We start from the raw sequence: 17979 nt of genomic DNA on the forward strand, positions 1-17979 counted from the left end.
GGTCAAAAGGAAAGGCACTATTAGAAAGTATGAGGACTTGTGGGCCTCATTGCTAGATCTGTCCACCTTGGCACTACTTGTGTACATTCTCCAGAATCTTGGGTAGTCTTGTAATGTAACTATTATTGTAATACCATGTTCTTTTAACTAATGCCTTTAATATGCTGTTGTTCACCTATCTCTTACTGTAAGCAAGTAAGACCTTAAAGGCATTGGGCCGAGATTACAAGTTCTCCCCTATTCACAGAAAAAAGATAACTTGCTAATCAGTAGGGTTCTCACTTCTGAGAATCCCGCCGATCTCAAGAACCCCTCACCGATCAGAAGTTATCCCCTATAACACCTGCATGTTAACCAATGTTCTTTGTTTTTCGTTTTCTTCCTCAATAGTGCATATACCATTCTGTAAGATTGTCTACTGAGGGAGGGGGAGGGGATTAGATTTTTTTTTGTATTTTTTTTTATATGTTTGACAAAAATCTGTAATAAAACCTATTGCATAAAAAAAACTTTGCTACATCCGCACCTATATGTCCCCCAGCCTTTGGCTTACACTAGCATGTGGAAAAATGTGCCTTTATTTCTTATTTAGTTTATACCTGATTAGGACCTAAATTGGTTAAATGGTTACATGCCAACTGGTGTGATTTTCACCACAGATTTAGGGTGCGAGCAGATGAGCGTAGGCGTATTTACGTTCGCACGAGCGCAACGTATAATCGCCCGAGCGATCGTTTTTCACCGATCACGACCAGAGCTAGAAAGCGTATTTTCGTTTGTTCCTACTTTGCAAACGGTCTTTTCGGCGATCGAATATGCGTTGGCGCGTATTTCGGTCGCATATGTTCCGTTTTTTTTCGAATTTCCGTTTTTACACGCCGTAAAATCGCCCATGTGAACGAATACATTCGAAACCATTGCCTCAGATGGTCACTTATATACGTTTGGTCGCAAAAACGCGCCGTTTATGCGCTCGTCTGCCCGCACCCTTAAATGTGGAAATGTGATTTTATCCCTTGCATAGCACATAAGGACAATGCACATAATTCTGCAGCGTTTCCGCATGGCTTTTTTCCAAACCATGTGGATGAGCTTTGTTATCATCTCATCCACATGGCTTGTACCTTAATACTGTGGAATGCTGCATGGAGAATCCACAGCATGGGAACATACCCCAATTCTCCATATTTTAAGTTCTGTGCAATATGGACTTTTGCTGCTGCTGCTAAGATGTTCTGAATTAAGTTATTTTCTGTTATTGGTACCTTTTAACTCTACTGCTCAGTAAGTAAGACGTCGGTGACACATAATGTTTTTTAAAGCACATCAATCACATCAGTTGACCAACTTTGGTCCACAATTCTGTAACCACTCTTGTCACATGTGCCAGGTCGAATTTATTACCTTGCAGCCCCTAAAGCACTTACCAATGCCATTAATATAACTTTTAAAATGTTTATAAGGGGTGAGGTGGGCTTAATGCACAACTCTTAAGGCAGTTTTCTACAATGAATGCTATCGCCTTTTGGTTACTTGCACACAAACATGTTTTCCATCCGCTTTTTGAACCAAAAAAAATTCTGTCCGAAAATTGGATAGAAATAGCACCCATTCATTTGAAGTCCCAGAAAGGCCAAGTTTGGATCCCCCACGCTGGACTTCCTAGCTTCTTAAGTTTTGGGATAGCTTTGGGAAATTGTTGAACCTTAGGGGTCCTCAAGAATAAGGGAATATGCCTATCAGTGTTTCTTTTCAGGGACTCTCTTAGAACTCTAGTAGACATATATGGGAATAATCCGCCTCATTGGGGAGTATGGTAGGAAGGCAGCCAGCTTCAGAGTTTTGTTCAGTCTGTCTCACCAGGGTTGCCATTATAAAAGGGAACTAACTCCATTTGTCCAGGGTCTATAGTAACCCCCCACGTGATCACTGCGATATACAGATTATTGTTGGAGGCTGTGATTACTATGGCTCCCTCATTTATTGCAGTTTGATATTTACCTTACAGGTGCAGCACGCTTCTATCTTACCCAAAATTTCCTTGCCCAGCAAATTCCAGATGTCCAAAGAGAATGCCCTGTTCTGCATGTTTCTAGGGCCGATGTCTCTCATGAAGAAGGGAGTGTTGAGGCACATCCTTTCTGTTAGGAGAATGGTGATCCCCAGATTCTGGAAGTTGGGCAGCTCCCCAACTCGAGTTCATTGGACAGAAGAGCTTCATAATATTATACGTATAGAGGACATGATCGCTCCAGAAAAAGCCTCATACTCTAATTTCTGTTCCCGATGGTTTTCTTGGACCCAATTTCACTCCTTCCCCCTATACCACGCCGGGTTATTTGGAGGCCCCCTCGAAGCGGTATTTCGGACCCCTTATATCACTGGAGAAAGACAGTTTGTCAGGCCTAGTGACACCGCTATGAAGTAACTCTGTAGTGTTTTGCACTGTGGTCCTCTCACACCATTGTGTGTCCTGTCTTTCTCTGTCAAGTTTCTGTCACTTTACCTTTTTTGCTTACCCTGTTACAATATATAAGTTGTTTGGAATATTTGATAAATAGGCACTATTTGTTTGATAATATCTGGTACAGAGGTTTGCATTGCGAGTAGTCAAAGTGGTTGACTTCTGTGTCACTAGATATTCTATATGTATCTTTTCATTGCAAATATCTGTAAATCTGAGTGTGGTTGTGTCTTAAAAGTTTGATTTACCTAAAAACTAAGTAACTCTACATTTTCCTCAAACTATACACCTAACAAAACGTAATATCTATAACATACTAAAATATTCCTAAACTGGAGGATCCAACTTTTTACCGTCACTAATGCTAGATTCTGTATTATTTGTCAAAAACTGTTCATCAGACTCTTCACTTTTTATCTCTTTTATTCCACCAACCAAACCTGCACTGATCATTACTGACGTCTTGGGCCTTACACTACCTCTTAATCATGTATAATTACATACTTATTAATGCCTTCTATTCCTCTTCTACACTGCTTTACTTTTACTGGTGTTTTTAAAGTTCAGTGCAACAGTGCCATCCTGTGGATAAACAGAAGCAGTACAGATGCTCTTTTTTAACACCATTATGTTTTGTACATTAGATGTATCTTCCGGCTTCCTTTTTGGTACTGAAAAGCAGAAGTCCCCTTGTTTTTCATTATCACAAAAAAAAATAAATATATATATATAATATATAATTTTTTTTTAATTTTAATTTTATTTTATAATGCAGGTCAATCACAGACCAATCCAAATGCAGGTACAGAAGCAGGAGTATATCCTTTAGTATTAGAGAATGTTCACAGATGGCATTTTTACTAGGTTACATCCACCAAAAAGCAATGCCAAAACTTCACATGTAAGCATAGCCTAAGGGCTCCCACACACGCGTTTTTGGGACTTTCTAATGTTAAAAACGCATCGAAAGTTGGTGCTTTGCATTTTTTGTGTGATGAGTTTTTAACATTAGAAAGTCCCATTGACATTTACGTTAAAAAAAATGCAAGTGTGTGGGAGCGCTAAGGCCGGTTTTACACGGACGACAAAATTGTGCGATTTCCCGGCGATAGCGTGAGAAAACGCATGTTTGTGAAACCCATGCTTTTCAATGGTTTCCTTCACATTAGCAATGTTTTCACTGATTCTATATTGCGAGAAGAAAATTTGCGGCATGCTGTATCTTTCTGCGATGTATTATTTTTTTTAATCTCTCATATTTCCCTAGAGAGCCTCCTTGTTTATCGCATCATAAAGCATGAACTTGTGATTTTCGTGCAATGTGCTTAGAAATTCCTATGAATTTCACAATAAAAAATCATGCGATTTTATCGCAGGTAGTAGCGATGTCATGCGGGATTATTCTCAAGAAAAAACATCGCTGATGCTAAAAAATTGCGGGAACAAAGCCGCAATGTCACCGCAATTGCGCGATTTTCACAAGATGCAAGAGTGAGTGAAAACAGATAATTATGAATCCAATGATTTTCAATGGCTTTATTCCCGTCTACGATGTTTTCGCTCGTGTGGGGTTGCGTGAAAAAAAAATTGCAGCGTGTCCTATCTTTCTGCGGTATCGTCCATTGTAAGCAATGGGAGAACCCTGCGATCCTCTGCTGCGGCCGTGAGAGGGGGAATCCCATTCAGCCGTGGCAGGGAAATCCCTTCAACCACGGCAGGGAAATCCCTTTCAGCTGCGGCTGGAGGGATTCCCCGCAGTTATGTGAAGCTGTTTTTTTATTAAAAAAACGTCTCACATCCAGGAGTTTCACATGGATTGTGAGGGTGATGTCAGGTGGTGATTCACGGCTCAATATTGCCCTCGCCAGTATGAAGCCGGCCTTTATAGTACTTAAAATAGTTTTTACTATTTTCACTTTTACTATTTTTGCTATCAGCCTTAATACAATATATTGTATACTACATGGCCAACAGTGTATGATCAACCTGTAGAGCACATTGGATACCATAATGATGTGGAAATTTGCACTATTAGCAAACCATGACAAAACTGTACCAGTATGCCTCACTGCCACACCATTGCCACCCTGCGAGGATTTACCTCTATACTATAAACTGGTGGGTTTGTCCTTCAAGCAATGACTTTCTAAGCATTCTCTCTATTGACTATCTAGTCTCCCAATCATCTCCTCCCTCCCATCTAGAGTAAAGTCACTGCAATGGATAAACACTTTTTGTATATTCTATGTATATTAGCCCAGTTCCAGCAGCATCTGCTTACTAATAGATTACCCACATTATTGGTATGGTATTGATAAGAATCTGTGAGCTTCTCTGATAGCTTGAGCAAAGAGACCAGGGGCTACAGCGTTCTCCATAATTGGTGGCTCTTTGTCTTCAGAGATCATCAAAATCTCCCATTCTGTGAAATGGATCTGTTTCCAGCGTGAGAAAACATGCAAAGTTCAATCATTATTTAAGTATGCCCTGGAAACGCCACTTTTTAAGGATTCTTTTTTTGTTACTTTTAAGTGCCATCATAGACCACATGCAGTAGTGATGTACATTTACAATAGTCATAGGGTGGTCTAAAGAAGAGAAAAGTGCTTAAGGAGTTGCGCCAAACATAGTATTATACCACTCACGTAATTTCGATAAATGTGGCACAATTTTTGATATTTTTATTAACTTGTAAATTTGTGCGCTCTTTGGCATTATTGAGAAACAGCTGCCTTAGTTCGCTAATGTAGGATACAAAGTGATGGGCCTAGTTCACACTTTCTGGTTTGATGAAGTTTTGTTCTCTACAATTGCTTTATCCAATCAGAGTCTCCTCATTTTTCTTCTCCTTGATTCATTCCAAGTTTTGGAAAACTGCATCAAAATGGCAATGCACACTGTGCTAGAGGTGCTTCACTATCAGTCCCTTGGTGGGAAGTAGGACCTACTAATTATCACATTAATATTGGAAACCTGACCTAAAATCACTTCCAAAAATTGTAGCTGTTGTATTCAGGTCACTTAAGTGCATTTTCACCACCTTAATGATGTTGCGGATTTTGGCCTTAAAAAACAAGAAAAATGTTCGTACTTCGTGCAATTGGTTGGATATCACTTTTTAATTTTTCTATGGATGTAGCCATGTAAGACCTCGTTCTTTTTTGCAGGATGAACTGTAGATTTTTTAGGATCTATTATCAAAGAAAATGTGTGTAGCATTAACCCCTCAAGGACCGGGCTGTTTTGTACCTTAAGGACCAGACACTTTTTAGAGATTTTGCCCATGTGGTGGTTTTACTGCCCTATTGTTTTCCTTCAGCTACCAAATTATTTTTGTATTTAGTTTTTTAATATCTTTTTCACAGTTTTTCACCTTTTTTTAGTTTTATTGCGGGTAAAAAGCTAGAAAAAATGATTTTTTTTAACATTTACAGTTTTTTTTAAAATTAGTATACTTACGCTACAATAAAGTATGGGAACGGCTTCCTCATTTTGTTTTGGACGTTTTGATATATAATATCAAAACGTCTACACAAAATGGTTTTGGTTTACAGGGCGCATACAGCGACTGTTTTGGTTGGCGTTGGCTTTGGGTCATTTTCTTTTTATGTATAATTTTTTATTTTATTCTGTAATTTTTTTTTTTGTAACTATTTTTTTTTACCATCTATGTCCCCATGATGTAATATTAGACCTCTAAGGGACATTCACATGTTTTTGTTTTTTTTTATTTCACACTTTTCCACTTTACCTGGGTCTGCTAGGACCCTGCAGCTGTGCCAGGGGATCCCAGTAGTCATGTGACTGCCGGCTCTCGTAGTGGAAGAAACTCTTCCACTTTCACTTTTTAGTACACAGCTCTCAGGAAAGGAGAGGGCAGAAGTGGTTAAAAACTGCTTCTCCCTTCTCCGGGTTCTCAGCTCTCTTCTCCTCTGGGCGGGATTAAAGCCCAGAACCAAGCGCTGTAAATTTACCATGCTTGGTCCCTAAGGAGATAAATTAATTTAATGAGAAAGATGCAGGAAATCACACAAAAAAATATTTGCACAAGAGTTTTCCTTTCCACCAGAGGACCACCCATTGGACTGTTCAGCTTGAAGTGGGGACGTCAATAATAATTGCACTAAATGTATATTATACTATAATATTCATGTGTTATTTATTTTATCCAATCATATAGTGCCAGCATATTCCACAGTGTTGTACAGAGATTTGTTATAATGCACACCTCGATCCGCGGTTTTTCCGCACACATTTAAACAATAGAACATATCTATGTCCGCTCACACGCTTGTGATTTCCACTCGCAGAAATAAAATGGCAGCATGTTCTATTTTAGTGCAGATTCTGCACGGTTGGTTTCCATTGAAGTCAATGGAAGCCGTCCAACGTGCGGCCCATCTACAATTGACATTGCGGATAGGTCGCAGGTACCCGCGTGATTGCCTAGCGACGGCGCGGGGAAGACAGAGTTTTGAAAAGAAAATCTCTATTGCGCATGTCCATTCGCAATACAGAAGAAATCGAAAGAAGAGAGGTATGCAGGGTCGCCAGCCATGGTCCGGGCCAAAATTGTGCTGCAGGCTGCTGCATGCGGAATCCGACCTGTCCTTGTGAGACCGGCCTAACTCAGAGTTCTCTTACAGAATATTTGAAAATAGGTTTTGTAAAACAGTCAACCCTTTTAACACTTTTAGTGCTCTGTCTAAGATTTGCTGTGTGAGGTTTTTAATTTTTTTTCATCATTGTATATTATCTATATGTGACTTGGTATGGATTATGCAGAAATAGTATTAAAGCTGTATTCCCATGATTCAAAGTGAAAGTTATGTTCTTCATAAGGTGATAACATGTAATTTTGCAATGTAATGTTATAACTAGTTATATAAAGCTACTGAGATATGGAAGTCTGAGGCTGGCTGGAGATCAGCGGAGGTGCAGGTCAGCCAAAAAAAGCACTGCAGTTCAGTTTGATGATTTAGATGGACATTTAGAATATTGGCAATAAGTGGAAATGTTAGGGAAATTTTGAAAATTTTGCCCAGTTTTTGGAATACCCCTTTGAGAATGCTAGAAATTCTTTTCTGCTGGTTAGATGTCTGTCCGTATCTCCATTACTGAATTACTTCTCTTCTTTTTCAGAGCAAGCTAGTAAAGTACTTCAGTCGGCAGCTGTCCTGCAAGAGAAAAGTGGCTCTCCAAGAGCGTAACGCCGAGCTGGAAGGATTCCCTCAAATTATGCACTGGTTCAGGATTGTCAACATCCGCAAAGAAGTTATGGAGGTAATGGCAGATTTCAGGCTAGGGCGGTAAAGTCTATGACTCCTGGGTGTGAAGAGGTAAAGCTCTATTCGCATTGAGTGCCCTCTGAGTATCTCCCAGGCTGGCGTATGCTGGTAAACCCCTTGTTCCAGTGCAGTTTGCTTTGCTTTACGGCTCTGTCAGACAAGCGTGGTTTACACTTTGCTACAGCAGCGTGTAAACCACGCTGCTATAGGAACCAATAGGTTGCTATGGAAGTGCTTACATAGACCCTTTTTAGAAGCGCAGAATGTGTGCTTCTAAAAAAGAACGGACAGCAAGTGTCAAATTGCCTGTCAGCTCCGTAGTTCGCCCTGTCCAGGGTGCTTATCATAGGCTCCTATGGAAGCAGGCTGCCCGCACCATGGACGTGTGAACGGGCTGCTCCACAGAGCTTGGGGCAGCCCTTTTCACGCGCATAATCGCTGCATGTCAGCAGCGTGGTTTACACATTGCTTAGCAGTGTGTAAACCAATCTTGTCTGACTGAGCCTTTACTATGCAACTAAGTAGAGCAAAACTTGTATACTACATGGTGTATGATATTTTACAATAACTGGCTATGGGGTACAGTTGTATACGTCAGATGCAACTGTACCCCAGATGGAGGAGCAGTGTCAGGAGCGTTTCCTAAAATATACTCTAAACAAATGCCATAACTGCAATGGAGCCTTATGCCACACCATTAGTAGGCTGCCAGAATAGACATAAGCTGACAGTGCATGTACCACATTCACACAGATGGCCAAATCTGACATTGATGTGATGTCCAGATGGCCCTCAACTTTTCCTATGTATATGGGTACATTAAAAACTCTACTTTGACAGCTGCATACACATTTCCATGTAGTCTCCAACTACCGCATCTTCCCTTCTGGCTCAAATAAACCCTTTGTGTTGCATGTTGATCCGCGGCTGTATAACTATGTAGCTGTATAGAGGATGTTAATCCTGAAATATATTTACTACATACTGGTGATGTGACGTCATTGCTTAAAGGGAACCTGTCATCAACTTTGAACTTCATTTTTTTTTCTTTTTGAATGGTAATACTTATGTAGAGTTTGTATGTGCCGGGCCATGGAAAAGTAGTCCGGCCCCACGCTCTTGTGAGAGCTGTCTAAAATAATCTTTGTTGCCCATAGCAACCAATTACAGTGCAGCTTTCATTTCTGTGATTTCTGTGTACTGTGATTGGTTGCTATGGGCAATCAGGACAGATTTAGACAGTTTTCATAAGAATATGGTACCGGAATTGGGGGTGGGCTATTTTTCATGGCCCACCCTGTAGGGCTAACTTCAGACGGGTGAGCGCGATATGAGGCCGTTAATCCCGCCCCCATATTGCACCCCCACCATGTGAAAGTCCCATGGATGTGAGGCGTTGTCATGGGAAAACAGCCTTGCATCACGTCGGGAATGAAGGGATCTTCCGGCACGGCTGTCACAGCTGTGGCAGAGGATCGCAGTGTTCTCCCATTGCTTTTAATAGGGCACTGCAATGCGAGATCACGCACAAGATAGAACATGCCGCAATTTGTTTCCCGCATCGCGGTGCCATGCAGCAAAACATCGCTCATGTATATGACCCCATTTAAAAGAGAGGGGTTCATATTTTTGCATCTCGCAATGCACAAATCTCGTGCAATTTTATTGCCCGTGTGAAGCCGGCCTAAAAGTCACTGACTAAAGGGGTTGACTGGCAACATGAAAAATTGGTGTCAAAATTTGAAAAAATGCAACCAGAGCTGTACAAAAAGTTCTGAATTCTCAGCCAGAAGCTGTTCCCACTTTGGGCAATATTGATGAAAGCTTCTAGAATTTTGGCATACAAAAGTTGCATATTTTTGCCTAAGGCTAGCCTCACACGGGCAAGCGGGATATGGGGCTGTGAATCCCGCCCCCATATCGCACTTGCAATCCATGTAAAAGCCCCGAGGATGCGAGGCATTTTCATGTGAAAACAACCTCGCATCGCTTTGGGGATGAAGAGATCCTCCAGCACAGATGTTACAGCCGTGGCAGAGGATCACGGAGTTCCCCCATTACTTTCAATAGGGCCGGCACTGCTGCTGCTGGCCCCATTGCAAACAATGGGGCTGCAATGCAAATTCACACTGCAAGATAGAATATATCGTTTCCCGCATCACATCACATTACATCGCGGTGCCATGCACGAAAACATCACTCATGTACAACACACAAATCTCTCGCAATTTTCACGGACGTGTGAAGCTGGCCTAAGTCTAAAAATGTATGACTTTTTAGCTCTTTGTACTAGCCTCTGCACATTTTCATAAAATAGGCAGGGCCTGTCTGAGGGATGTGGACTCGGACCATCAGATTTTTGTAGAATTTACACCAGAAATGGGCATAAATTATGATAGAAATGTACGCCGGGTCCGACCTGCCGTATATCTCCATGTAGGTGGACAGAGGTGCCGAAATGTGCCTAATACATGAGGAGTCATGAGCCTCTTCATTCGTTAGGTGCATTGTGTCCCGAAAAATTGTACTAAAACCGGCGTGGGAAATTTCCCCCATTGTTTCTCCATTGCTTTGGTTTCCAGCATTAGTTAAACCTGATCGGTACCTTGATATTCTATGACATCATAGTGATTTGGTGGGCACTGCCACTGTGGCCAAGTGATCACCAGCAGGAGGTTGGCTAGAAAATACAGCCGAATTGCTTGGATCATAGAAAACTCTGACTTTTAACCGCTTCAATGCCACAATCAAACTTGATAGCAGGACTGTAGAAGGATGGGACCTTATGTGATTGCTGGGGCTGGTGTCACTATGAAGACCTTGGTCTAGTCTTGGGCTGACTCTTGGAAATGCCTGGGCATAAATGTAACAGCATGTACTACAAGTATGTATACTTATCTTAGGTCAGCATAAGCTCGATCGGGGCATAAGTTGCACACAGCATGAATGTACATCAATATTGGTATTGTTTGCAAACAACTCATACGGCACATGCTTTGCTAAACGAGGTTGTAAGCAGAAGAGACGTGGCAGCTGGATATCTCATGACTACATATACATAGAAATACACTCCCACACTGTATGCACACACTGCAGATCTGCTTTAGTCATGTCCTTTGCTGGAAGATACATGAGTTATGCCAGAGTCTGGCAACCGTCAGAGAAATGTGGCAGACGATCCTTATAGAAACACTAGAGACTGGCAATGTGTCTGTCATCTCCTCGAAAATTGTTGTAGCGAAGCTTTTCTTCTCCTGAGGCAAAAATTGAGTTTTCTGTCCTAGGCTTGTGTCCACTACGTACCCTGGCTTGTTGGCGCATGCCATCTAGCCACCCATCCTTCTCTTAGCTGCAGCTGTGCCTCTGATTAGTGTGTTTCTATTTGTGTATGCAAATAAGTTAGATGGAACACTACCTCTGCAGCACCACCTATTGGATGGCAGCATTTCTGCAAATCAGTGTCCTACCCTTTATACAGGTCTATGCAACAATGATTGGAAATTGAAAAACAAGACAGAATGCCATACACAGACAGTTGTTTCGGCATGTTTGCCCCTTATCAGTGTGCAGTAGGATTCTGGCCTGACTAGTAAGAGGCCTGTGACATGAATCGAGAAGAGTATCATCACTCCTTAAGGAGAGCACCTAGCCAAGCCAGAATCCTACTGCACACCGATGGGGGGGCAAACCCCCCTTGAAACAGCTGTCTGTGTATGGAATCTTGCTTGGTTTTCAATTCCCAATTTTTGTTGTATAAAGGGTTGTACATTGATTTGCAGGAATGCTGCCATTCAATAGATGGCGCTGCAGAGGTGTTGTTCCATCTTCCTTATTTGCTTATTTCCCAGAGAAGCATGAATGGCCTTATAAGTCTCCTCACTCACCTTCTAGGTGCTCTCCTTAAGGAGTGATGATACCCCTCGATTTGACTCGATTTGTGTAGAAATGTTATCGGAATTTCTTCTTCTTTTGACAGTCACAATCACAGTTGAGGTGCTGAAAATCTGGTTGCAGATTAGCTTTAGTGTGTGGAGTAGCACTGTTTTATTTTGCTTCATTAGTTTCCCATCGATGCCAAATATATGTGCATGAAAATGTAGAACTCAGAAAACCTAGAATTAGAGCATGGGTAACATATCCCTAATCTATACTCACACAGGCCTGTCTTTTTAGCACCATTTTTTCGTTAAATATCATTTATATACACTAAAAAAAAAGTTTCATGGCAATGCTGCATTTTGTATTAATTGACTTGAGATTTTTAATAATATACAACACGGATCTGATATAAAGTCTACAGTCTCTTGAATTGGCCCCTGGCACCGTTCTTGCTAAGGTGTTATAGTTGCAGCCAAATAATACCTCACAGAAAATTCCTATAATAAATAGTTAAGCACTGGGACCGTTTTTTTTGTATCAACACTGTTTGTGTTGCTCATGGGTTTTGGAAACCATGTAGCTTTTTTTGCTACACTGTTCCCGTAACTCCCACTGACTTCTGTGGGAGTCATGGAAACCATCAAGCTGGAATAGCGATGCTGTTTTCTTAAGTCCCGACCATTCCCAGCCACCACATTCATCAAGGCCAGGTGCAATGCAGAACTGGAGAGAGGTGTGGGTCCCATTGTTGGGACCCACATTCTAGCACACTATGTAAAAACTGAAAAAAGACATATCTCCACGAAAAGGCTTAGGGACAACTCTCTGAATGTCCTTGAGTGGCCCAACCAGAGCCTTGACTTGAAGCCAATCAAGCATCTTTGGAGAGCCCTAAAAATGACTGTCCACAGACGGCCCCCTTCCAACTTGACAGGGCTTGAATGGATCTTCAGAGAAGGATGGCAGAAAATCCCCAAATCCAGGTGCAATCCTTGTGGCATCATACCCAAGACGACCGAAGGCAGTAATCTCTGCCAAAGGTGCTTCAACTAAGTGCTTAGTACAGGGTGTGAATACTTATATAGATGCAAAATGTTAGATTTTGATTTCTTTTAAACTTGCAGAGCCTTCTAACATTCTGTTTTCACTTTGTCATTTAGGGAATTAAGTGCAGAACGATGGGGGAATGCTTGAAATTTTTATTTAATTTGCACAAAGCCACAACATAACAAAGTCTAAAGAAAGTGAGACTTTGAAGCCCCACTGTATGGTCATTAGGTCGCCCCTTAGCTGTCTTATTTTTCTAAACTAAATAATCCCAACTTTGATAACCTCTGGGTATTGTAGTCCGCCCATTCCGTTTATTACTTTAGTTGCCCACCTTTGTACCCGCTCAAGCTCTGATATGTCCTTCTTGAGTGCTGGTGGCCAAAATTGTACACAATATTCCATGTGTGGTCTGACCAGTGACCTGTAAAGAAATCAGACTTTCATAGTTTATTCTGTGGATATGCTCTGAAAGTCTGAGATGGGAATACCCCTTTAATGAATCTTCCAATGTCTTGAAATAATGTCAAGCTGAAAACTATTTTTTTGTTTGCCAACACTTTTTTTAGTTATGTGTCTGGCAAAATGGAGAAGGGGTTTCATAAATATGGCATTCAACACAAAACTAGCTTAAATACTTAAATGAATCTGTCCAATAATTTTAAATATGACTTGTTAGATTTCTGACAAGTGGAAAGGGCTGTATACCCACGGATTGCAATGCCACTTTTATTTCCATTCCAGACCACCCTCATTTGCCCAGAATGGCTCCTGTTACATACCGCACCCAACATTAGTGTACTATCAGCTGGGCAATCTTCACTACCCAGTATAAATCAAACAGGATATCAGGCATTGACACTGAGCGGTGAAGACTGCCCACTTGCCACTATACTAGTGTTGGGCTCTGTATGCAAAGGTAGCTATTGCAGGCGAATGTTGGAAAGGGGGCTAGAAGAAAAATAAAAGCATCAGTGTAGTCAGTGGGAAGCTTTTGTATATGTACACAACCCATCCCACTTGACAGAGGAACTGACCCGTCTTCTTCAACCCCTTTGTGACAAGCATACGGCTATAAATGTCCTAACTGCATATGCCCTGTGCAGTTAGGTAATATATTGACATCCACAACATATATTGTGTATGGATTGGGCTTGGGAGCCGAGTCCGCTCCATCCTTGGCGGTATTGGCTGTCTTTGGCAGCCAACGCACCTACAACAGTGGCAATCAGAGATTACTCAGATTGCAGCTGTTAATCCTTTCAATGCCGCTGCTAAAAATATTCTTTTTTAAAAAAATGGGTCCTCCATGGCACAACATAACAAAGGAGCTGATGCTCATCTCTACCCGCTCTCCACAAGTCCCCTGCTGGCAGCTCTGGGTCTCCTTGCTGGCGACATGTTTGCAGGTAGCATTAAGCCTGCGCTGTTCTAAGAAGAAGGCACTGCCTGCCCTCCCCCTTACTAACTGGAACAGCATACAGGAGCGGCTGACTGGTTGGTCCACCTTTATGGGCAATCACAGCTTTCAAATAACTGGGAACAGATTCCACAGGGTGGCGAATATCCTAAATACTCAACTCAACCCATGCTGACTGCAGCAGCTCCATCAGTTAGTGCACATTTTGTGGATATGCCTTTTCTGGCATATCCCAAACATATTCAATGGCCCAGTGAATTTGGGAACCAAGGTGGTGTGGAGAATTCATTGTCCTGTTCCTCCAACCACTCCCTAGTGATCTCAGCTTGATGACACAGAGCGTTGTCCTGTTGAAAGATGGCCCTGTGGTGAAGGAAAGCTTCCTGAAGATATGGATGCAGATAATCAGCTAACAGGTCCCTGTAGTGTTCACCATTTAAGGATTGTGGGGTGAAAACCAACAGTCCTAGGCCATGACAAAAAAACACTATCCAGACCATGACATTGCCACTACTGGCCTCTTGAACTCCTACGGTGCACCCATTGAATACGGCTTTATGCTGTTTACGCCACATGCAGACCCAACCATCTGTATGGTTCAACAGGAAATGGGACTTGAGACTCCAGAAGATCTTCTGCTATGTTTCCAAGCTCCATTGTTGCCCTTTCTGGGTCCGTGTAAGGCATTGTTGGCGATTATGCAGGGCACCATAGTGGGATCTTTGGTTGTTGAACCCCAGTTGATACAAGGTATACTTCATGGTCATTGTGGAAATTTTGTCTGAGTTGTCTGCTGTTGTAGTGCTGGGTCAGTTGGTCCACTGTGGCACATTATTGCTGAGGTACCAGATGCGCTACCCAACACTCGCCTCTCGGATCAACCACACATGGCTTACCACTGTGTGATCTTCTGTTGGATCTTCTGACTATAGTTCAACCAGTCTTGGTACAGTCTTGATATCACAGTTCAGGAACAGCTAATAAGTGCGACTGTTTAAGAAATACCGGCACAACATCTCTGGGCACCAACATTCTGCTTCTGGTCAAAGTCACTCTAGTCACCATGTTTACCCGTGAATGCAAAATGTTGCCTTTTGCTTCACAGAGGAGAAGTCAGCACATTATCTGAGAGCAAATCACTATGCGGTACCATGTGGTACCATGTTACTGATCACAAGATGTCATGTGCCAGCTGCTCCTAAGGCCTCCTGCAGAGAGCTGGGTCGGACCCCTACCGGAAGCAGGGTAGAGACAAGATTGAGGGTGCTTGACAGGCCGGTGACGCCCCCTGTTAGTGATTGGCTGCACGTCTGGCTCTCCTTCCTCAGCCTCACACTTCCTGGCACTGCGGTTTCCTGATGTGAGTGTCCCATCTCCCCTCCCCTCCCACTCTGACTGCTGCCACCGGCGCCCTCCCAGCAGTGGTAAAAAAAAGTGTTCACACAGACTCTTCGATGGAAAATCAATAAAGTTATGGGTGTCAGAATATTGCAACAGCAATCTTTTTTTTTTTAAAGATATCTCTTCAAAAAGTAGTACAAAGAAAAATAAACTGTATAAATGTGGTATCTGCAACTGTAATCATAATGACCCACAGAATAGAGTTAACATGGCATTTTAAACACTGAAACGCCCCCCATCCGCCCTAAAATAGAGCAATTGCATTTTTTGTCAATTTCACCCCTTAGAAATTCTGTAATTTTTTTTCATACAATCATAGAATGGTAAAGTTGGAAGGGACCTCCAGGGTCATCGAGTCCAACCCCCTGTTCAATGCAGGATTCATTAAATTCTTCCAGACAGATGTCTATCCAGCTTCTGTTTGAATGCTTCTATTAAAGGAGAACTCGCCACCCCCCGTGGTAACCTGTTCCACTCATTGATCACCCTCAGCTTTACTGCTAAACTCCCTCTCCCTTCTCTCCCCCCTCGGCTGCTTGCAATGGGAGGGGGCGGTAAGGGAGTAGAGCTAAACTCCACCCGTCCCACCCCTCCCATAGCTGGCTGCAGACAAGGGGTGAGGAGGGGGCTGGAGCTTAGCTCCACCCCGTCCCGGCCCCTTCCATTTCAAACAGCTAGAAGGGAGGAGAGCGCCAGAGAACCGGCGAGGGGGAGGGAAGGCATTGTGGCCCTCGGCGTATATGCACCGGGCTCAGGCTGTCTGAACGGGTGCACAAATGTTAGATTTGTACAGCACCAGCAGGCACACTTAAAAAGGCCTACGGTCATGTGAATCCAGCCTGTCTGTTAGAAAGTTTTTTCTAATATCTAATCTGTGTCTCCTCCCTTCCAGTTTCATCCCATTGCTTCTGGTCTTTCCTTGTACAAATGAGAATAGGGCTGATCCCTCTGCACTGTGACAGCCCTTCAGATATTTGTAGACAGCTATTAAGTCTCCTCTCAGCCTTCTTTTGTGTAAGCTAAACATTCCCAGATCCTTTAACCGTTCCTCATAAGATATGGTTTGCAGACCGCTCACCATCTTGGTAACTCCTCTCTGAACTTGCTCCAGTTTGTCTGTCTTTTTTAACCCTTTCCAATCCACTGTCTGACGTCTTCAGACATTCTGATTGAAGGCTGTACAGCTCCGATGTCAGAAGACGTCCGGCAGGGTATTCTTACTGTATATTACTAGCTGCTCTGTTGTCGGGGGCCTCTCCAGCATGTCCCATACCGCACTACTGGCTCTAGCCAGCAGATGGTGCCATTGTATAATGGCAGAAAGAGAAAGCCCCCTAAGAAACCCTGAAACCAAAATTGGATTGCAAAGGGTTAAATTAGCCAGTTGTTCACCTCTAGAATCCTGTTCCAACTGCTTATTCCATTGCCATCCACTGGAAGGATGGATGAGAAGACCACCTGTGCTCCTAGTTCCTTCACCTTCTATACTTTCTACAATACATTAGGTTGTACCATTTTAAAATACAACTCCTCCTGCAAAAAAATCCAGCTCTCATATAGTTATGTTGATGGAAATTAAGAGTTCCGTTGAAAGCGGACAGGCAAATATAAGAATGGAAAAGTAAAAAATGCTGGTCATTAAGGGGTTGTGTAGTTTTGTCAGGTCTCCTGTGCTACCCTGTCAGTTGGGAACGTAGGATAGAGGGGGAGAAGCTGAACTCACCCTTGAATAGCTTTATTTAAATTGGTTCAACATTCTGTGATGTTCATTTCTTTAATGTATCTTTCTTATACAAAGCTCCAAATCATCTGCATATACATACCTTAAAAAATATAACCCTCTGACTAGGAACTTGCTGATTGTTGGGGGTCTCACTGCTGAGACCCCCACCGATCTCTAAAAAAAAGGCGGTCCTGTGTATCCCTCTGCTTATCACTGCTGGAGTCACAACCCTCCTTCCCTGCAGTGACATCAGTTTGAATGGAGCACTGGCTGAACATCCTCTGGCAGAGCTCTATTCATTTAAGTGGGGCTGACAGAAATACCTGAGCACTTGCCACTTGGTTATCCTTGCAGTTCCATTGAACAATTAGTAGGATTACTATGATACCAAATTTCCAAGTGAAAGAAAAAGTTCTTTGCACTCCTCAGAATCGTGGGTTCGGTTATATTCAATGACCAGTAGTTATTGATTTCTACTTACAGATAATACTCTACTTGAGAACGTTCGAGTTACGAATTTTGCTAGATACGAACTATCTGCTCTGCACACTATGATGTAATGCTATGGCATTACATCATACTGTGCAGGGACCGGACAACCTTCTATCAAGCCTGATAGAAGCCTGTCCGGTCAGATCGCGGGACACAGTGCCGTTGCTAGGCAGCCGAGGGCCTTCTGAAAGGCCCCAGGGCAACCTATGTAGAGCGACTATCAAGCCGTGCGCTTGATAGGCACTCTGCATAGGCAGCCCTGGGG

General features: G+C 42.6%; 1 protein-coding gene across 1 annotated transcript in view; it reads left to right on the forward strand.

The window, feature by feature from the left end:
* Positions 1–17979, forward strand: part of KSR2 (kinase suppressor of ras 2) — a 349612-nt gene that overhangs the window by 35688 nt on the left and 295945 nt on the right. The window contains exon 2 of the mRNA XM_066601915.1: positions 7607–7747. Within this exon, the coding sequence (XP_066458012.1) occupies positions 7607–7747 (141 nt within the window). The remainder of the gene's footprint in view (positions 1–7606; positions 7748–17979) is intronic.

Source organism: Eleutherodactylus coqui, chromosome 5, assembly GCF_035609145.1.
Source record: "Eleutherodactylus coqui strain aEleCoq1 chromosome 5, aEleCoq1.hap1, whole genome shotgun sequence".
Lineage (NCBI taxonomy): Eukaryota > Metazoa > Chordata > Amphibia > Anura > Eleutherodactylidae > Eleutherodactylus > Eleutherodactylus coqui.